Genomic DNA, 23,221 nt, shown 5'->3' with positions numbered 1-23,221 from the left:
TTTCTCTCTCCGTTAGGGTCTTCTAGGGACCACGTGACAATTACAGTGCTTCATCCTTTGTTGTTCCTTCTTCCACCAGCACTCCTCACTATGCTTCCTTTTCCTCTCCCCAGACCATTTTGAGGCTGTATTCTTTCCGTTCCGACCTTGGTAACTTTCCATTTTTAACACTTCCCTTCTAAAAATCTCTCTCTCTTTGTTGCTTCTTCTTCTTCTCTTACAGTGCTTCTTCCCAAATTTTTGACTTGATGAAACCAAGTTCTTGTTGACTTCTTGTTCCAAATATATTTAAAGATCTGTTTGGTTAACCTATTGTCATCCATTCTGGACAAATGTCAAAAAAAGATATCACTCGCTTCTTCCGCATTGTATCTGTTATGTTTTCTATGTTCCGATATATTTCATAATTACTTCTGGATTATCAGAGTTCTTAGCGGACGGAGTTTTTTACGTATATTTTTTCCTTGCCAGTGTTTCTAATTCATTGAGCTTGTAATTCAGTACTATACATTCACTCACATGTGGGTATTCCGGTTTGACTACTGTGTTATAGTGTTGTATTTTGAGTTTTTGTGTGTGTGGATATTCCTAGTTATAGCGTATGCTCTTTCCATCTTGTGTATCCTTTCTTCTACAGCGGATTTTACCAAACTACTTTCTTGAATTGTTTCTACCCTCCTTATTCGACCAGTTTCTGTCATTAGAAATTCTGGAACATTTTTTATATTTGTCATAAATTTGTTTTTTTTCTATAGAAATTCTTAAACCAGTTCTGTTGGCTATTTCTTCAAAGAGATTGACTTGTATTATATTGACTTGTATTTTCAGGTTTTCTGAATATATTGCAAAATCATCTGCAAATTCTAGACAGTTTATTTCAACACCTATGTTCCTTCTTCCCAGCATTATTATTTATTTATTTATTTATTTATTTATTTATTTATTTATTTATTTATTTATTTATTTATTTATTTATTTATTTATTTATTTATTTATTTATTTATTTATTTATTTATTTATTTCATATACGATGGTACAGAATACTTTCATACGCAAGTGTTTCTATTAACACAAAATTAAAAACATGTTTCATCGCAAACCATATTGTGGGTTTCTCAGCACAATCCGGAGATTGGCCAGTACAGATGCAGGCGCCTCGGAATGCCCGCGTCATTGTTGAGACTACGTCTCGGTTTGCTCCAAGGTCTCGGACTTCGGTGGTGGGGTCATGTGAGGCGAATGGAGGAGGATAGGCTACCTAGGAGAATAATGGACTCTGTTATGGAGGGTAAGAGAAGTAGAGGTAGACCAAGACGACGATGGTTAGACTCGGTTTCTAACGATTTAAAGATAAGAGGTATAGAACTAAATGAGGCCACAACACTAGTTGCAAATCGAGGATTGTGGCGACGTTTAGTAAATTCACACAGGCTTGCAGACTGAACGCTGAAAGGCATAACAGTGTATAATGATAATGTATGTATGTATGTATGTATGTATGTATGTATGTATGTATGTAATGTATGTATGTATGTATATTCATCACAAAATTTGTTTAGAATTCATCCGAATGTCTGTGTCGTCGGCCCCGCCGTGCAGGGGTTAGCGAGCTACCCTTATACCGGGAGACCTCAGTTTCGATCCCGATCAGGTCGGTGATTTTTACATGGATTTAAGGGCTACGTTGAGACCCACTCACCCTACATGGGAAAAATTCGGAGTTACTGACGGTGAGATAGCAACCCTGGTCTAGAGGGCCAAGAATAAAGGCCGAGAGGATTCGTCGCGTTGACCAGACGACATCTCGCAGTCTGAAGGCCTTCAGGGTGAGCGGCGATCGCTTTATAGGCCAAGGCCCTTCAGGGCTGTAGTGTTATGAGGTTTTTCTGTTTGTTTGTGTGTTTGTTTGTTTGTTTGTTTGTCATTGAATGTTTTGCGCTAGCCCAATTAAGGCAGGTTGTTGTACGTTCGTCTTACTTCATATATTAGACATTAGGACGTGATATTTCCACTTCAACAATTTCAATTGCCTTGACCAGAATACGAACAACTGGCCCCCTAGTAAGAGACTAGCGAGCGGTGCCGGTAGTTTAAGATCAGAGCATTAAATCATTATGCTGGACGAAATACAACGCGGTCTTGATGAGAAAGTCTAACTAGATATAATTAGAGCATTGTTTTAGAATGAAGTGTATCTTCCTCTTAATAGATAGGTATCATAATGGTTGTTTATGTTCCATTATTCCTACATCTGAAGCGATAACATTTCATGTGCAAACGATAAGGAACTCACGGCAATTGCGGCCATAAAAGATAAAAATACCTGTCTTTATGGTTGCTGCTTTGAGATGAACCTTCAGGAAGAAAATGTTACATCAACTTTTATTCCCGAGTACTTACTGTTTCGCTAAGTAAACTTAGACTTTTCTCTTTCTATCATATTAACAGCGACGTCGTGCGTTCTTTGACGATTCCGCACTTGAGTCCTTTATGAATGTATGCATACATAAGCAGGGACACTTATCTCGTAAAAAGTCCATGCAATCCATCCTACAGCAGTGTTATGCTGGTTATTCAACACCAGAATTATAATCTAGTTAAATAAAACAATCATTGCTTAGTTACCGGTAATTGTATACTGATGTTTACATCTGGAAGTGGCGTACGATATCCAAAGAACAACACTACTTTTCAAATCTAATAGGCCATTTCTATACTTTTACATTTAAATTGAAAATAATAATATTGTAATTACGTTAATACTTCAGTCAGCACAGAATACTGTCATGTACCGGATAGATTCCCATGCAGTAAGGACTCTGTCTATTAATTCACGCTGTGAACTTTATCAGCATCCTCAGGAAGTTCATGCTGTTGTTGATGGTCACAGAAGACCACGCACAGGTTCTTCTTCCTTCTCATACAAAACATAGCTATTTGAACGCGTTAGAAACTAGGAGAGAGAATTCCCAGACGGCAAAACATCGTAAAGAATGTCAGCTGAAAAATAACGGAGAACCCGCCTGGTGGTCTTGATCGCTAAGACGTCATGTCCCTGTGGTTTGACACCGTAGTTCGCCAGTTCGAGTCCATTTGGTGTGAAAAATTTAAGATCAGTATGTTGTCCGGCAGGGTATAGTCTAATAGGGGATGGTGTACAATTCCTGATCACCAGACCAGGTGCAAAAATCCTAGGTTCAATACCAGACATCTCCACAGTGTTCATAAGGAGTGAGGACATACGCTGTTTTAACGATTACTCGCATGTCGGATGGAGACGTTAAGCCTTGAGGAGATCTTCTGGTAGTTATTCGACAGAAGTATTAATTTCATTGACGGTGTCACTGGGAGTTGTGTTTGTCTGAATCATCAGTCTACAGATCGGTTTGACGCAAATATCCATGCCACCCTATCCTGTCCTAACATTTTAATTTCTACGTACCGTTAACTGCTACATCCTCCATCAGTCCTAATCTGTGTTCTTACTACACTTGCCCCAAAACCAACTGAACAAGTCCTGGGTGTCTCAAGACGTCTACTACCATTCTCTCTCTTCTTCTCGTCAAATTTAGCCAAATGGATCTCCTCTCACCAATTCGATTCAATATATCTTCTTCATTCGTGGTGTTCCCGAAAAACATTGAAGCTGAGATGAGTAGATGGCAACACGAGTGAAGAGATACTGAATCGAAATGATGAGAGGAACGATTTGGCTACCTTTGACCAGAAGAATACACAGAATGATAGGACAGATTTTTAAGACACCCAGCACGTGTTTAGCTAGTAACTGAAGAAAGTATAGGTGGTAAGAACAGTAAGGGAAGACTAAGGAATGAATGTCAGAAATAAATTACAGTGGATGTAGGATGTTGTAGTTGGGTAGATATGAAAAAATCCACACAGGATAGGGTGGCATGGACAGGTGCACCAAACCAGTTTTTTGGCATGATGACTGCACCCGGGCTTTTAGGCAGTAACAGGTTAGAATGCAAACTAATTTGGTTATTAGGTGTAGACTAGCCCGTTCTTCCGTTATGTAGCGAAAGTAACATATATTTCAGGGGTTTTGATGAGCTGTACCCTAACATTCATGCAAAACTCATAGCATAACCATTGTGCACGACAGACTATACTTGTTACTCTCTTCGTTAGGTTTGCATTCTACACTATTACTGCCTAAAAATCCCGGCCGTACTGATCACCCAAACACAAATTCGATTCTTTCATGGATGACATGGACTGTTTGAAGGGTAGTCCCTGAATAGAGCATAATGTTTATATTATTTAAGAAATCAAGAACCAAGTATGAAATTAAATAGTGTACGTTATACAGGCAAAATTCCGGCATCAGAAAGCTCACTTTCTATAACCTTATGGTTCCCCGCAGTTGCGAGAAGTCTCAAAAATGCGCATTGATATACTTACGTTGTTAACTCCAATGATGAGTAGAGCTGAAGAGATGTACGTTATCCCGTTGATCAAAGACGCTACGACAGATGTCACCTTCAGAGACTTCAGCCCTGGAACAGAGCAAAATAACCTTAGTGTGTGTTTGAAAACGGGTACAAAAATGTCTCCTTCAGAAGAACATTTAAGTCCATAATTAGACACTGGATGATTTGGCAGTAATAGGTTAGAATACAAAGCAGTTTGGTTATTAGGAACTGTCGACTAGCCCGTTTTTCAGTTATGTAGCGTGAGTTACATAAATTCTAGGGGTTCTGATGGGTCGTACCCCTGATGTTCATGCAAAACCTATAACCATTGTGCAAGATAGACTATTTTTGTTACCCGCTTCAGTAAGTTTGCATTCTAAATTATTACAGTTGGACTCGAAATTAAAGATGCAGAGAACAAGTATAAAATTACCACCCTTCTTAAGAATCACAAATCTTCAATTGTAATGATGCACAGAAGGCCTGTAGAAATTTCAGACGAATTAAGAACACTGCGATCAGAACTAATGAAGAAGTACAATACAACCTTCAAAGAAAAAATGTACATGGAAGGCTCACGTGGTTCAGTGTGGCTAATAAAGTTATTATTATTATTATTATTATTATTATTATTATTAATAATAATAATAATAATGAAAATGAAATGGCGTATGGCTTTTAGTGCCGGGAGTGTCCGAGGACATGTTCGGCTCGCCAGGTGCAGGTCTTTTGATTTGACTCCCGTAGGCGACCTGCGCGTCGGGATGAGGATGAAATGATGAATACGACAGATACACCCAGTTCCCGTGCCAGTGAAATTAACCAATGATGGTTAAAATTCTCGACCCTGCCGGGAATCGAACCCGGGACTCCTGTGGCCAAATGCCAGCACGCTAATCATTTACCCATGGAGCCGGAAATAATAATAATCATAATAATAAAACACTGTAATGCAATAGCCAGATTGTCAGTTCTCTACACAGCAGAGTGTCTTACCTCTAACTTAGAAGACTTCAATAAAAGCCCTTGAAGAACAAGAAAGGAAGTTTCTGAGAAGGATAATAGGACCAGAGATCCTCTCAGATGGAAGTCGATGGTACAAACCGAACTGTGAACTCGAACAACACGAAGAATCCCTCATAGATTTCATCAGAAGACTCCTGGCTTTCTGCGGATACTTGTACAGAATGGATTCCCACAGGCTGTCGTATAAGTGCTTCAATGTAGCCATCAGGGGTAAAGCACGGGATCGCTGTGGAGAAGGATCTCGGAGACCTTAATAACCATGCCATAATAATTAACAGAAGTAACTACCGTTCAACTATTAAAACCAGACCCTTACTAACCCACAATGAGACCAGGAAATGGTCTGAGGAACGCTAAATATAGTTCAGCAAGAAAATGAAGAAATGCTGGGTCAACAGAAAAGCTCGAGGTACGAAGAAGAAAGCAGCAGCACACCGGAGCGGCAAACATCGACAACATCACAGCTGAAGCACAAGCCCCGTGGTCCTCAGGAGGCCCAAACGAACTTTTTTTAATTCCCCGAGCCAACCATTTAAGTTTAAAATCACCCACACGGCCGGAAATCGAACCCGGGTCCCTCTGAACCGAAAGCCACTCCACTGACTATTCCCCCAAGGAGCCGGCTTTATGAAAACTCATCGACAAAATTTCAGGCAATAATTCCTGAAAAAAATAGTTATTGCAACTTGGGTCTGAAAAAGCATAATTGCAGAGTTGTGAGACCTTTACCGAGTGACTGGCTGCGCGTTTTAAGACATGTAACTATCACGTTGTATTCGGGACGAAGTGCGTTCGAACCCCACTGTCGGCAGCACTTAAGATGGCTTTCTGTGGTTCCTCATTTTCACACCAGACAAATGTTGGAGCTGTATCTTAAGCCCACGGTCGCTTCCTAGCCCTTTCCTATCCCATCGTCTCCATTACACATATATGTGTCCTGCGGTGTACAACAAATCGTAAAAAGAAATATATGTCCGACCCTTGGTTGGCCACCAAACTCTCCAGACTTTAACCCCGTGGACGTTTACCCTTGTGTACACGTAATTTCGCCCTATGTTGGACTGCTGTTCATGATGAACCAACTCTCGAAGCACACCTTGCGGCAGCCTTCCACAGAGTACTTGCTACCTGATCGTCTGCGACACTCAGTGTGAAGATGAGTGGAGGTTGAACATTTCATCTGATACGTGAAATAAGAGTGATTATTTTATAAATGTTTAATTTTACACATTCTGGGTGTTCATAAATTCAAATAGCACACGAAAATTTGTCAACTGTTTGAGAAGAATGTAATTTTCTTCAGTACCACGTAGAGCAACTCGTCCCGGGACTAAGTCCGGCTACCTGATATTAATTCTTCTGCTTTTCCTACCGCTTTCCCACACGTGGGGTCGCGGGTGCGAACTGCGTCGCACATGTGGATTGGCCCCTGTTTTACGGCCGGATGCCCTTCCTGACGCCAACCCTATATGGAGGGATGTAATCACTATTGCGTGTTTCTGTGGTGGTTGGTAGTGTGACTACCTGATATGAATTACTTATTGGATTTGTTTCATGTTTGGGCTCTTCATTGTTTTAGTTTGTTCAAAAGTGGCACAGGGAGTATGAAAGTATATCAAGCAACTCAAGATAATTTGGTCAATAAAGGACCACATGCCTGATCGGTATTATTTTAAATATAGAAGAGTAACTATAGTAATATATTAGTCTATAGCCGAAGTTTTAGAAGGTTCTTAGGAAAACATTAGATACAGTGATTTTATTTCCTATTGTACAAAATTAATTCATGCCATTTTAAAATATACTTTACGATGGACATAACTTACCCAAGATATTGTATTTCGCTATGCTGGACATGCCAAACATCCCAAGAAAATGTTTCGCTTCTTCATCGTTCGTCAGTCTAAAAATTTCTGCTGTGTATTCTGCGGAGAAGATCAGCAAGTAAAAGGCAACTAGCTGCAAAAGAAATTAGAAAGCAATTGTTACTTAGTATAGAATTTTCGTAAAATGTGTTCTCAAAAAAACTCCTAGCAACATATGAGTGATAGGTCAAAAATCATGCGATAGCAGAATATGTTATTTCATAAGGGATTGGTTACTGGAGGTGGCTGTGCTGTTCCAGTCACGTAGTTGTTAGCTTGAATTCTGGAGGAAGTGTGTTCGCAGCCTACTCTCGACTACCCTGAAGGTGGTTTTCCGTGGTTTCCCCATTTTCACACCAGGTCACGTTCGCCTCCTTTCCAGTCCAAGCCCTGTCCTATCCCATCCGTTACTGTAAGACGTAAAACAAATGGTAAAAAACGAGAGAGAGAGAGAGAGAGAGACCATCAGGGAACGAAATGATCGACCGCCTAAGCAGTTCATATGAACAATATCTCTTTTAGGTGATGTTTGGTTGTAAACGGGATTTGGGTTAAAACTCAGAATTGTCGACAATCAGGCGGACTTTCTCTTTCTGATTATATTAGAAAATGAAAATCCAGTACAGTACATGCTATTTCAAGTCGGAGAGTACAAATGGTGGTTAGCAATCGCTAACGAATTTTTAATTCCAGAGTCCGCTATGGCTTGGGTGATGTTCGAGCTTATTAATATTGAAAAGCTTTCTTAGCAGAACAAGTAGGGTCCCCACATTATGAAAAACGTAAAATTAAGCAATTTTCTCAATTGTGCCGAAATTTGAAGTGCTAATGGGCCCAGAAAGGTTTCAAATTTTGAGTCTTGGATAGTTCTATCAAACATTTTTTAAAAAAATTTCGAAGATCACTTCCGGCCTACATGCAGTTCCGGAGAAACAGCCTAAAATCACTTGTTTCTTTACTCGTTTTTCCTTTTGACTCAAATCCTAGCCAAACTAACTTATTTACACAATTATTTCTGTAATTTGTTTTTTGTTTCAATAACCTCAGGCGGTTTTTTGATGAGATCTTGAAAAATTTCCACATCGAATGTAATTAAGGACATACGTGAAACTCACATTAGCGCTCGTAGTGGTGAAACAATACACTGACTCACATTAGAGTTCATAGTGGTAGAAAAAGGTAAACCTGCTAATCTAAATGACCGGATAATGATGATTAAGGAAAGGATTGCAATTTTTAGGAATACATTTAAAATATTGTACTTTATTATTTACCTCAAATTCGTACCTCATATGCCTAGGATGTTTTCAACACTGAGTTGCTTGCCTGAAGGGCTACAACTGTGGATTTATTTTATTATTATTATTATTAATGTTAGGAAGTATACCGTCCACGTCGGTCATAAGCCCAATAACGTCTCAGTTTTTTTTAATTTCATACTTCTGCATCCTGTGGCCTTTACTTCATTTTTTTTTTTGTTTGCACACTTATCGAGGATGCTGTTCCGTTTTCCTTCAATCATAAACTGTAGTGGAATCAATCACTGTACCCGTATCCTTTGCCCTCCATTGACAATATCAGAAATCTTCGAATTTTTAGGCAGTAAAAGGACAGAATGCAACCTTACTGAAGAGTATAACGAGTATGCACAACTGCCTTCACAACGGGTATGCTATGAGATTTGCATAAATATTAGGGGTAAGGTCCATCAAAAGTCCTTGAACTTATGTTACTCTTGCTACATCGCAGTAAAACTGGCTAGACGACACTTCCTAATAAAGAAATTCAGTTTACATTCTAAGCCATTACAGCCTAAAATTCCCCCGTCTCGTGGATCCAAATTAATCATTGACTTGATCTTTCTCTTTAAAGATATATCAGCAGGGGACATTAATCATAGTTTTCCGTCTCCTTTTGCTGAATAATCGGTGTAGTGACAATCGCTTTAGAGGACTTCAGATTAGATTATCGGCCTGTCCAGGTATATTAGCCACGACTAAATTCCGAGAAAAGTGAGACCAAAGCAGTCGTCCAGGACGAAAATAGAGTGCGCAGCATTCAAAAAAGTATAGATTTAACATTTTCTAGAAACATTAATGCAATCGCTAAAACTTCTCATATCATTATATCAGAGTGATAGAACAGTGATTAAGAAAAGGATCGCAGTTTTTACTAATCATTTGTTGAAATAATGTAAGTTAATCCGGCACCGACGAGCGAATCTCTCATTCTTTGATTTCTTCATATGGCACTGCGCAGTGGTTTCGCACACGTGTCTATTCTTCTAGATATTCAAAGTTCATTATTTTCCGCATCAGCCTCCAACTGTTGCATGTAGGTGAAGGTACATTATTTTCGTTTACGATGCATTGTTAAAATCCGTACCTTAGTAATTCTGGCATTGTTGATTATTGTAAATATATTGACTATATATGAATATACTAAAATACGGGTGTCAAAAATGAACGGAAAGTGTTACAATCGATAGACGAAGTGGAAAATGAGATGAACAGGAAGGAAGGAAGGAAGGAAGGAAGGAAGGAAGGAAGGAAGGAACAGGTGAACTTTCACATGATATTTTTGACATGTGTAGTGATAATGTTAAGCAAATTGACCAAAATAGTGAAAAGGAGTTTTCTGGCATTGAAACGGAACCTGTTGTTGCAAGTTCTGACTAAGTGATACGAAACAGACGCCTGTACACAGGGAAAGATTGAGCAACCACGTGGAATGTACACTGCAGAAACACGACACGCAAAACTTGCCGTAGAAATCTCGTGGAGACATCTACCAGGTGTCACAGAATGAGCACGAAATGTAAATGCGGCAATGGAAACATGGCATTTATTTTTTTTCCTGGAGGCACTATAAAACATATTGTGCATTGTACCGATCTAAAATTGGCAAAAGTGCGTAAAAGACTGACACGTGATTCATGATACTGATTGAACAAGGTAGTATACCCTGCATGTGTAACTAAAATATTTGAGCTACAATAATTCATATGAAAATAAATACAGAATGATTTAATTACTCAAATGTATAACTATAATATAATAGCACATTATTCAACAAGCCTATAATGGCAATAATTAAGACACGAGTATGTTTCGATACGAGTGTCTTAATTACCATTATTTGAGAGTTGAATACGACTATTTATGCTCGACGATAATTATAACTCTATTTTTTAAATATTCATAAATTTCTGTCGATATGGCACTTGAGTTGAGTTTACTGAACAGAGCGCATGCGCTGGGTTATTGATTTTCCGTGAGTGGATCAGAGACCTTGACAATGTCATGTTTTCAAAGCGTTGATAGGTTATCATATCCTAGCTTTATTTCAAATACAAAATGTTTATTGTACAGTTGGTGAAGTGAGTTTGCGGGAATGTGCCGCGTGGTTGTGGAATATTGGAAGTAGAAGGTGCATTGATGTTAATGTGTGAGTCCGGTATGTTTGATTTTGGAAACAAGTGCGAAGGTAGTTCCTTGAGCGCAGGTGCGACGCTATCCTTACCTAATTGGTCAAACAGTTGTATCAGAATGAAAATCTGAACTGTGAATGGTAGAGAACCTGTATCATAATGAAACTTGAACTATAATGAGCCTTATTAAGATTCAGTTTTCTGGCATATAATATTTAGATTTCGGCATCGTCGACCATGCACCCGCTTCCGTTCCTAGTAACCTCGCGTCCTGTACCGGGTTCAAGTACATAAATATTATATTTTGGACTTTTTCGGGTGGCGCCATTAGTTCACTGTCTTAGCAGCTGGCTTTCCACCCGCAAGCCTGAGGTGCGAATCCCGATAAATCCTGTGTCGAGAGCTTTATCTCAAAAATCACATGGCGTCAGAAAGGGAAACCGCCGTCTAAAACGAAAATGAGCCTACGTGACCTCAGTGACCCCAGAAATGACAGGGATCAGTTGAAGAATTTTATTTTTTATTTTGGACGTTTGCACGCCGATTTTATTTTATTTTTAAGGTTTAGTTGATGAAACAGTACGATAATCAACAAGACATGAAACGTAAATATTCTCCGCTGTATGTCAGTTTATTGGACTGTAATGAACAACTTGTTGTCTGTAAAATGTTCGTTCGTTATACAATACGCTTGCGGCGGAGTTTTGTAAGGCAGTGTAACAGCCTACAGCACCTGTTATGATACAGGACACGATAATGGGTTGTTATCACTTCGGTATTTCTTTGTGGGGCTGCCTTCGAGCTAAAGGGAAAGTGGAGTGACGCACTGAGAGATAAACAAGTGTGTTGAGCTTCCACGGTCTGCTTAGTTCTTCGTCAAGACTGGCGTGCTCGCCGACCAAACACATCAGAAAGGCTTTTGTTCATTTCAAGTCTATGTGCATTATATACAGGCAGCCGGCGTTTCGAATACATTACCGTATTCTCCATTAAGGCCACTGCGAATTGTCACCCTGCTTCGCATTGTTTCTTGCGTCCACCTTCAGGTTCACACATATCCTCTAGATGTATTTGTATTTTTGCCCGGCGATCATTCAGGGGGTGGAATGAGGTGCTGTATTGGCTGCATACAAATTCGGCTCTACCAAGAATGGTTGAAAATGAAGGTTATTTTACTGCAGCCCCTGTAATTCGGCCCTGTTTATGCTGACGTAATGTTCGGAATTTCCTTCTATATTATATACACAAGCATCTGACTTGAATTATTAGGTTATATTATACAACGCGGAAGACAAGCAATTGCCTACGAGGTAGCTGGCTGCATTCCCTTTCTTCCAACCTTGTGGTTAGGCTTCACCGCAAGCAGTGCGCGTACCACAAACAACTGAAACTCTCTTCAGTCCAAACTCATCTGGATATTTTACTCTTTGTCCCCACATATTTACGGTTCTTGACATTCTGCAAAGTTTTCAGTGTGAAACATACTACATGCCGTTCAGAAATACAAACAAACAAAATGCTCAGGATGGCGACGCTGGAAGCGTGTTGTCAAAATGTCCTCCCATCACTTAACAATATTAAACATGTTTTAATTCACATTTTAACAAGAAGTAACTAGTACGTAATATTACTAAATATTAACAGAGTTTTTAACTACACCAGCGTGCTGACTCTCCGAAGTTTGTATAAGATACGAAGCAATATATCGTGAGTAATTCAATTATTCGTGTTTTGTCCAGCATAGTGGTAACTTGTAGATGCGGGAATGAGTAACCTGTTTGCGCCAGTTATGTGGAAAGTTATCACGCTTTTCGTCCACCCACAGTGTGACTGCGCCAGAAGTACAATTTTCAGTTTAGGCTGGCAATCTGATAGTTGGATATAATATCCCATGGCATCTACTACTGTACTACGATTATTCAGCCGGGTCAGCGCTGGTCTTCCGTAGCCCCTCTAAGTTTCTTTCAAGAAAGTGACGCGTGGATTCTAAAGTTATTACTTTAAAAGAAATTTCACGATTTGCTTCCTTAACACCAAGAACAATGACTCACAATTTTTAGTTTTAAATATTTGTCCGAAACAAACCACACAATTTGTTTTAGAAGATCTAACATTTTTTAAAGTTGTGCTCCGGAATCCCGGTTGCAGGTTGCAACATTCCAGAAGCTATAGAAATAACGAAATACCGGACAAACATAAATTTAGTGGAAAGTTACATTAACAAGTTATCAGTGTGCTAGACAGACTGTGAAAACACAGAACTCCCTAGTGTTATAGACCAGTAATGATAAGTTCACATGTGACCGCCGAGCGAGAAAAGAGTCCGACATATTCCACAAAGACGTCCTCGGGATTCGACAGGAGAGGCAGAGTGATCACCTTCGTAATTAATTTTAGCCGCCTGAGGGAACTGATAACCTCGGATTGACCAGGACCACAGCAACACAGTTAATAAGAATACTGTAATGTATTCGAAACATCATAAAATAATGACGCGATAAAATGAGGACAAGAACGTCATAGAAGTGTGGCACTCGTCCAACGCAATTTCATCTATGTTTCATTTGAGTCGCACTTTAAAAAAAAATTCGTAGTGAATTCAAATGTGCCAATACTACACTGTAATAATAAAAGAAGCGTTTTGACTGCTAGGGCTGGAAGGAACCGCATTGCACGTTACATTCCAGTGTATTGCCACATTCCTACATTCCTTTCTCCTTCCCTGCACTTCCGACTCACTTGTTCGTTTGTTTACACCGCTGTGCTCTGTTGTACGTAACTCAGAAGTGAGAGGTTTGGCAACTCCAAGAAACATGAGCCGACCAGCAGGCTTATCTCCATGGCAACCCTCAGCCATGGTCAGCGTTCGTTTCCATGGCAACCGTACCTCCTACTCCCTTCTCGCAACCCAGGCAGGGAGTAATAAACGGACGTCCTGTCTGTCAAGGTGGATCTTTCAATATTACGACCATATACTGTAATGTAAATTTAAAATTGCGCTCTCCTCTTCTTAGTAACACAGTATGCTCCTCAATACGAGATACGCACTTCGTGATTTTTCTTCGTTTTCTTCTATGGTCGTACATGTACGCATAAACGATCTTTCCCGCGCTGACTCGGAAAGAGTATGTTCGACTAGGGATGTTGTGATATTATGGATATTTCAGTATCGATATTTTGAGGTATTTGTACTATTTACTGATATCGAAAAGATCGTTAGGAAAAATTAAGGAATAGTGCTATTAGTCGAACAATGGGTCTAACAATGCAATTAAATGTAAACTTTATGAATCGCCTAGTATCGTAACAGGAAAACACGAAGTATTTTAATATAGAAGTGAGGTGGTGACCGATAACAACGAAATTTCTCTTTATATTGTTGGCTCTCCATTTAGTTTTATGTTCCTTGAGTGGTTTCTAGCGTAGCTGCTGTTGGCCTGTTCAAGCCCATCGTATATAATGTGTCTGTGTTGGTGGCTTCTCGTGAAGGTTGCTTCCAATTACGGAAATTACTCCACCGTCTAATAAAACCAAAACCAAACCCCATGGCACTACAGCCCGTGAAGGGCCTTGGCCTACCAAGCGACCGCTGCTCAGCCCGAAGGCCTGCAGATTACGAGTTGTCGTGTGGTCAGCACGACGCATCCTCTCGGCCGTTATTCTTGGCTTTCTAGACCGGGGCCGCTATCTCACCGTCAGATAGCTCCTCAATTCTAATCACGTAGGCTGAGTGGACCTCGAACCAGCCATCAGATTCAGGTAAAAATCCCTGACCTGGCCGGGAATCGAACCCGGGGCCTCCGGGTGAGAGGCAGGCACGCTACCTCTCCACCACGGGGCCGGCTCCACCGTCTAATACTAGAGAAAAATAGATAGTAGAATGTCAGGGTAATAATGCTCTAAATGTGTCAAATTAGCTGTAAATACAAAATACTCCTTCTTCTGTTTGTACTTTCTTATCATTCGTATTTCCACTTCCAGAAGCGCAAAAATAAGTTCTAAGTTACTAAAGACAGTGAAGTTTGGTGGATGTGTGTTATAAAATCAATGTTCTTCCGCCTTCTTAGTTCACGTAGGTAGTGATCGCAGTGCTACAGCCCATAAATCAGTACAGTATGGAATGATGATTCTAACTATAAAGGTAGATAGATTGAAGTATGGAAAGGCTGAGGATTTTCCGGTGCTTCTGATATGTTTTGTTTGTTATTTGCTTTACGTCGCACCGACACAGATAGGTCTTATGGCGACGATGGGATGGGAAAGGCCTGGAAATGGGAAGGAAGTGGCCGTGGCGTTCACTAAGGCCCCAGCGTTTGTCTGGTGTGAAAATGGAAAACCACGGAAAACCATCTTCAGGGCTGCCGACAGTGGGGTTCGAACCCACTATCTGCCGGATGCAGGCTCACAGCCGCGTGCCTCTAACCGCACGGTCAACTCGCCCGGTGCTTCTAAATTGTTTTAGCACGCTACTCTTTGCTCGGAGGCGGTGTCCCATAACAATTTCCCCTCTATCGAACGCGGAGAAATCGGCCGCTTTTCCCCATACTAACGCCGGAGACAATAATAACCACAAGGTTGTAAACCTGAGCTGTGTATACCATGCTACTAGCATGCCAGGTGTTACTCTCATAATGTAATAGATAGTAATAGGTTAGAATGCAAACTTGGCTAGTAGGAAGTCGTCTACCTACTCTTACGTAATGTAGCGAGGGGAACATAACTTGTAGTGGTTCTAGTTGGCTGGGCCCCTAATGTTTCTGTAAATCTCAAAGCAGAACAGGCTAGAGTATACTTGTTACTCTCTTCAGCAAATTTGCATTTTAACCTATAGAAACCAAACATCCGGACTCTAGTAACGGCTCATCGCTTAGTTGCGTAGTTTCTTCCCGCTTAGTACGCGTCCCGTTTAATTCGCGATATTCATACAGCACCCTATCGAGGTTTTACTGTAACTGTTTTACGTGCACTGAAAAAGATATTTGAGAAGTGTTTAAGTTGGTAGAATTTGAATGCCTTAAGCTTCAGTTTTCACTGTATTTTAAAGAACGTAAACTTAGGAATTTCGTCATAGTATCTAATAACAATACTCACCCCGTACAACATTCCAATGATGTTAGCCCCAGTTTTGGCTGAACAGCATCCGTCCATGCGCAGCTTCATGTTGTCCTCCTGTAACAAAAAGTTGAGATAATACGGAAAGTTCATGTCAGCTTCCCCTTCTGAGATATTGTCAGAACATACTGCGTGAGTAAAGCTCTTTTGTCTAGACAGCAGAGTGGTCTTCCTCTCATCTCCAAACTTCTAGGCATCACAGTACGTGGAGATGTTAGGGTGCGAAATTGCGGTGGTGAAGGAAGGGTTCCCCGCCCCCCATCGACGATTTGATCTCAAAGGTTCTTCCCCATTGGAATTTCCCGGGAGGGGGGATATAGAACACATATATTACTGAAATTAATGTGTTTTTACTGTGCATATTTTCATTTTTAAAACATCAGCTATAATAGGTGCCTAGTTCGAAGTGTCTGCTGGTAACTAGTATCTTATTGAACTGTGTAGTGACTAACTAAAAAAAAAAAATTGTCTTTGAACAAAAAATTTAAAATTCTTTTTTTTCCTGGGAGGAAGTGGGTAATTTACTTAGGGGAAGTGCATATCTTCTTGCCCGCCGGCTACAGCCTAAAATAAGCACTGGCAGATAAGCCTTAATGACCCTTCTCTCCCCTCCCCCTCCAAACATCACCTCCATTTCTCATTTCGACCACCCTGGATGGGTATAGGGAGATCAGGTTCTACTCGTAAATTACAAAAAAGGAACAGAAGGGAGTAACACGCTCGGGTTCTGAGCCGAAGTTACTCCGGTGGTATTTGAAGGTGTTCAGTCTGACCGCATACACTGACAAACTAAATAATTCTAAATCTTCTTTTGTTAATCATCGGTGAGCATCACAGCTATGTCCGGCTCCAGGGCTAAATCGTTAGCTTGGTGGCCTTTGGTGCAAGGCGTGCCGAGTTCGATTCCAAGCCTAGTCGGGGATTTTAACGTTTATTTGTTAATGCCGGTGCATCGGGTCTGGGTGTGTGTGCCGTTTTCACAGACACGCACATCTCCTATTAGATGCCAACTCGAAACACTTACACCATGACTCTCCGGAGGCCACATGTCATTACCTTTATTATTTATTTATTTATTTATTTATTTATTTATTTATTTATTTATTTATTTATTTATTTATACTGTGGGTACTTCCACACGGACAATTTCCGCTGGTACAAGTCCTTCAGGTTCTTAAACCATCAACAGAACAAATATGACCTAGGCCGCCGTAGCTCAACTATATAGAGAAACCAACGCGAAATCGGAAGGTTATGGGTTGGGATCCCACTGTTGTTCGGTTGGCCACTTGTGTTCTGCACTTAAGAACGCTTCAATACTTAAGTTGTACTGAATACGACCTAATAATCTCAAAGTTTTCTTTAGAGTATAATGTGGACGTGAAAATACAAAATCCATACAACAACTCATACATTTCATCTCATCTCTTCTGATGAGGTTGGCGTCAGGAAGGGTATCTGGTTATAAAACTAGCTACCAGGATTCATCCCATTTCATATCCGACGGCGCAGATAATAGGAATAAGTGTTAAACATATTCATATTAATGAACAAATACATTAAGATAATGGCACAAAGTCAGTTTAAGCGGGATGTTCCCATTTGATACTTTACGTGTACCGGCTCTTGAGATAGTTATATAGTTTCTACCTCGGGTGGATATTGCAATGAGACCAAATAACTGATGTGTAACACCGTGCTATACCGGCACTATCAACCCACCTGCCGTAATTTCCTTGCTACCTGAGCTGGTCTCGTGCACTGAATATTAGTGACACAAGCCAGAGAGAGATAAAGAGTGCAATAACTCTGTAAGATTCCCAACAGCACGGTTAAACTAAGATTCATGGGCTATAAAGGTGGAATCTACGGTGTAATATACGTCCTTCTCTTCGTCTTCGAAGTATTATCCCTGTAACATATCTCCCTTCGTGTTTTAACACTGTCTGGCTCACACCCAGCGTTCTCAGTGAGCAAATTAACATGACCCTATGGTCGCCTTGGTGCAGTAACAAAACACGTCTTCATGAAAAAATGCGTAGAATACGTTTCTTGGCCTAGAGTAGGCCAATAATTTGTCATCCTGTAATTATTTGGGGTTCCGCAAGGCACTATCTTTGGACCTTCGATTTCTTGTATATATAAATTATACTGATAAAGAACTAACATCACAGATAATGTAATGAATAAGTACAGGATTTTGAGCAACTCAAAAAGATTCTTCGGCGAAGTCACATTAACGTGGTTGTTGATAAGGGTTACAAATTTCTTTCATACGCTTATGAGGTATTTAAGCCCTATAGTAAAGATATAAAAGGATACTCTGTATTAGTCACTCGTACGACTCCCTTTCTTTCAAGAGACATTCCTCCAGGCCATACCCCAGGAATAATTATGGGGTGAAATTTAGGCCCTTTAAATGACTTTCCTGAACAGGTGAAATATTCCAGCTGCCTGTTATACGCGGACGATTTCAAAGTATTCAAAGCCATTGAAAACATAAATGACTGTAAACAGCTCCAGCTAGACTTGAAAAGTGTATTGACTGAAAATATAGTGTACTTAAATGCATAAACATGTGTATCGATGTCGTTCGCCAGAAAGAAAGTTCCCGGCCCCTACACTTACAAGCTAGGTGACAATGATTGATATACGATCGGTTCGCTTGATAAGACTTCGGGGTTTTATTCGACCACGAGCTTACTTTCAATTCACATAATGTAGGTCTACTGAAAGTCGTATCTGAATCATACAAGACCCTAGGATTCATTATCAGGTGTATAAAGCGCTTCAGAAACAAACAAGTTTGCATTCATGTGTTCAGTACCGTAGCCAGCATCGTTTGGATCCCTGAGTGTCAATCATATGTCTATCACATTGAAAAATTACAAAATAGACTTAGAAAAATAATGGCCTTGACTTCAGTCTGCCAGTGCGTGAGTTTCTAACTGAAACTGATAGCGCAATTGTATGAAGTCATAAAAGAAAGGGGGCATCTAAGAACTTTGTATTGTAAGGTGGAAGTTCTGTAATAAAATGCTTGTATGTGAATTACTTCACTTCTTTTGTCTTCAATTGAGCGAATTGGCCATGCGGTTAAGGGCGCGCAGATGTGAGCTTGCATTCGGGAGATAATGGGTTCGAATCCCACTGTCAATAGCCCTGGAGATCGTTTTATGTGGTTTGCCATTTTCACACCAGGCAAATGTTGGGGCTATACCGTAATTTAGGCCACGGCCACTTCCTTCCCACACCTGGCCCTTTCCTATCCCATCGTCGCCATTAATTATGTAAAGAGTGTTTCAGACCGTTCTACCTTTAAGTTTCCGTTACGTAAACCTCTCTGAATTAACTAAACACCTCCATTATTTTCTGCTTACAACTAGAAACATCCTCGAAATGACCATGTTCTAGGTGGTTGTAATCAGCACAGTGGCTTAAGTCTGGTTTCCGACACATTCCCATCTGCCGAATCCCCATGCTGGAATTTTCACCTGAGAAATAACGTACCGTCTGGTCTTCAGCTGCCGGCCAGCGCCCAACACTAGCCACGATGTTCCTAATGATGAATAAAAACAACTGAGATAAACTGCAAAATAAAATAGTTTAATCACTGACTTAAGTTCGAACCCCTTCGAAATGTGGTGAGAATTGTTACTTAGTAACACCACCTGGTCGGAAGAAGGGAATACGGTGTTAATTCTTCTTCTTCTTCTTCTTCTTCTCTTTTTTTCCTATACCATGTCCTGATTCGATGTCGGCTGTCATTAGGGCGATTTGGTTGCTGTTCTGAGCAACTCCGAAATGAGTGTGTGTGTGGGGGGGGGGGGCGTGGGGGTACTGTGCCCGTGCTATTCTCTTAGATTCCTTAGCCAAGATATTCTCCTTATTTCCCTACTCCTTTTTCCTTCAATTTTACTTTGTAATATAAGCTTAAGAAGTCTATATTTATCATCTCGAATGATGTGTCCAAAGTACTCAAATTTCTTCTCTTTGATGTTGTGCATGACCCATAGCTCTTTGTCCAGGTGTTAGAATAATTCAGTGTTACGTATTCTGTCAACCCACGATAATCTGAGCAAAGGATCTCAAAGGATCTAAGTTATAAATTGAGTTTGTAGGCTCCTTTGATTTCGCACAACCGTCGGAAAGAGGAGTTGAAATAAGAAATCATTGAATTTTAATAAGCTGGACAGTTTAGTGTAGATAAACAATACCCATGTTGTGGAAATCTACGTCCGAGATGACAGTCCTGTGTAATTAATAAAGAAACCAACATATTAATTAATGAGCATAATTAAAACTGTCTCGATAATTTCGGATTTATAATCAGAAAACTTTTACCATGAAATGCTTAAGAGCTAGGTATATCCGTCTCCGTTAAAGTCCACCTATACTTCGCTTGTTCCCCATGGCCGAGCTGGTTCATTCTTAAGGATAAGGGAAATCTTATCGCGACCATAATTCTGAAACCACGGTTCTCCATTTTCTTTTGAAATCCTTGTCAGTGACATTTGAGCCCGCTTCTACTTGTTGACAAAGGGATGAAACCAAGCAGCTCTTAAAACACCTTCTGAAGTGACATGAAACTAAAGCCTATTCGTTTCGAAACCTCGTAAGTGTAATGTTTTCGTGCAATGAACATGAGCGTTCTGATCGGAGCACTTTTGTTTCAAACAGTACGAAATGCTTTTTTATTCCTCTCCTGTAAAATTCAATGGAATGCAGTTAAGGGGGCTTGTTATTTGAGACGCGATATCCGTATGCATGAAACAAGCCGTTCAAACATATTTTGAAGGTGACTAATGAAGGAATGTTTAATCTACTTCACCCTCACAATTTTTCGCCGGGCTGAGACTTTCACACGATAGAGCTCTGGCTTTGCGAGCTGTCGTTGTCGAGTTCGACCACAGGTCAGTGCGGTAGTATTTGAAGATGGTCATATACGTCAGCCTCATGTCGGTAGATTTACTAGCTCGTTAAAGAACTCCCGTGGGACAACAGTGCAGCATCTGGGCGTCTCTGCAAGTCGTAAAAGTAGTTAATGGGTCGTAAAGGCAATATTATTATTGCCCCGCGGCGTAGCAGTAGCGTGTCTCCCCGTTACCCGGAGGGCCCGGGTTCGAATCCCAGCCAGAGATTTCTATGTGGATCTGAGGGCTGGTTCGAGGTCCACACAGCCTGCGGTGAGATAGCGGCTCCGGTCTAGAAAGCCATGAATAACGGCCGAGAGGATTCATTGTGCTGACCACATGGCACCTCGTAATCTGCAAGCCTCAGAGATGAACAGCGGTCGCTTGGTAGGCGAAGGTCCTTCAGGACTCTCTAGACGACCGGGATACACATCCTAAATACTTTAAATAATCCATTTGTTCCAATTTATGAATTTACGATCCGAAAGTCTTCTTCGCTCCTGATGTATTTTTCTTGAAAAATGGTAATTTTCATATCATTTAAAAATAAATAATAAATAAATAAATATTGTGATGGGGTTTAGACGTAGGTTTTACCACGAAATTCTCCATTTGAGGAACTCTAGTTTCAGCTTCAATAAAAGTCGTCTTCAGCCTATAAATAAACAGAAATATCATACTAAGTTCTGTTACATAAATACAGACTCAGTAGATTAGCCTTACAAACTAAGAGACTGGGCTGAGTGGCTCAGACGGTTGAGGCGCTAGCCTTTCTGACCCCAACTTGGCAGGTTCGATCATGGCTCAGTCCGGTGGTCAAATACATCAGCCTCGTGTCGGTACATTGACTGACAAGTAAAAAAAACTCCTGTGGGACTAAATTCTGGCACCTCGGCGTCTACAGAAACCGTCAAAAGCAGTGAGTGAGACGTAAAAAATAACATTACACAAACTAAGGTGACGTTAGTCGTGGAACAAGTTATAGATACGTGAGAATCGGCTACGGGAAATAAGTTAAGGGGTGGAACTGTACAATTTTTTAATCGCAGAGTGTCTAGCGAAAAAAGGTTGTTCATTCATACATGTCCCTTGGTTATCTCTGACATTCAATTGTGTTTGTATAATTTATATAAAATTTAATATGGAGCCCTTCGTTTCCTTATGAAGAATTTTGAGATTCTGATTTGCACTGAAGAACTGATAGTTTGTTATGATGTGTTTGGGTAACTGCGACTCAGTGGGGTTATGTAATTTCCATGATCTAATTTGTTCTTTAGTCCTAATTTTAAATTTTCGTCCTGTCCGACTGACGTACCGCTACCCGATTCTCATTTGTCTGTAACTTGTTTTGACGTCTAACGTTCAGCGGACAGAAGATTTATCTAGTTTAAGAAAAATATGTTTCTTAATTTTTGTTTAATATTTATAGGTACCCTATCTTGTAAGAATGCCGGTCCCACGGTGTAAGGGTAACGTGCCTGCCTCTTACCCGGAGGCCCCGGGTTCGATTACCGACCAGGTCAGGGATTTTTACCTCCATCTGAGGGCTGGTTCGTGGTTCACTCAGCCTACGTGATTACAATTGAGGACCTATCTGACGGTGAGATGGCGGCCCCGGTCTAGAAAGCCAAGAATAACGGCCGAGAGAATCCGTCGAGGTGACCACACGACACCTCGTAATCTGTAAGCTTTCGGGCTGGGCAGCAGGCGCTTGGTAGACCATGGTCCTTCGTGGCTGTTGCGCCATGTTTTTCTTTATTTTGTAAGAATAATGTATAGAGTCTGTGTTTATGTAAGAAATCTTAGCATATTATTTCTGTTGATTGTAGGCTTAAGATTACTTTGAATACATTTGAAACTCGAGTTCCTAAAGTGGAGGAATTCGTGGTAAACCTACATCTAAAGCCCATCATTATGAGTAAAAAACACATCACCTTGCTACAACCATTAAACAAAATATTGTATTCTAGAAACCTGTTTAGCCTTAGTAGTGCGACCTTACCATGTTAACGGAGCAGGTGTGTTCCTACGTCAGCACAGTCACGTTCAGTAATGAGGCCACGACACTCTCTCACTAATACACTCACTGTCACCTACAACAATCACTCGGACTATCTTTTAATTGACTCCATTTGACACCAAGTTGAAGATCACACGATTACCCCCAACCACTCTCAACAGTTTCCACGTCCAGCACTGTTCTGCCGCCGCGTCTCGTTTCCTGGGCCATGCACACCGTGAACTCGCCGAAGCGCGATCTAGCGGCTACTACCGGGAAGTGACGCAACAGTTAACTTGTTGTGGTTGTCGTTTCAGAAGGCCTTGGCTGACTGCACCATTAGTATTTCCCAGCTCTTGAGGGTATAATCACATGACTTCTGGGTTTCTTCTCGGTTATTATTCCTGACGTCACAAATTAATAAGTCTTTTTAATTATTG

The 23,221-nt window shown here is 40.6% G+C and overlaps 1 protein-coding gene across 1 annotated transcript in view; it reads right to left on the bottom strand.

The window, feature by feature from the left end:
* The window catches only part of LOC136883547 (uncharacterized), a 32,897-nt gene extending 9,888 nt beyond the window's left edge, over positions 1-23,009 (bottom strand). Inside the window, exons 1-4 of the mRNA XM_067155921.2 lie at positions 22,785-23,009; positions 15,849-15,926; positions 7,289-7,421; positions 4,426-4,520 (exon numbers count right to left, since the gene is read on the bottom strand). Coding sequence (XP_067012022.2) covers positions 4,426-4,520; positions 7,289-7,421; positions 15,849-15,926; positions 22,785-22,787 — 309 coding nt within the window. The 5' untranslated portion in view covers positions 22,788-23,009. The remainder of the gene's footprint in view (positions 1-4,425; positions 4,521-7,288; positions 7,422-15,848; positions 15,927-22,784) is intronic.
* Between the last annotated feature and the right edge of the window lie 212 nt (positions 23,010-23,221).

The sequence above is a fragment of the Anabrus simplex genome, chromosome 11, assembly GCF_040414725.1.
Source record: "Anabrus simplex isolate iqAnaSimp1 chromosome 11, ASM4041472v1, whole genome shotgun sequence".
NCBI classification, from domain to species: Eukaryota; Metazoa; Arthropoda; class Insecta; order Orthoptera; family Tettigoniidae; genus Anabrus; species Anabrus simplex.
The sequence above is the reverse complement of the archived record's forward strand: the minus strand, read 5'-3'. Positions and strand labels throughout refer to the sequence as shown.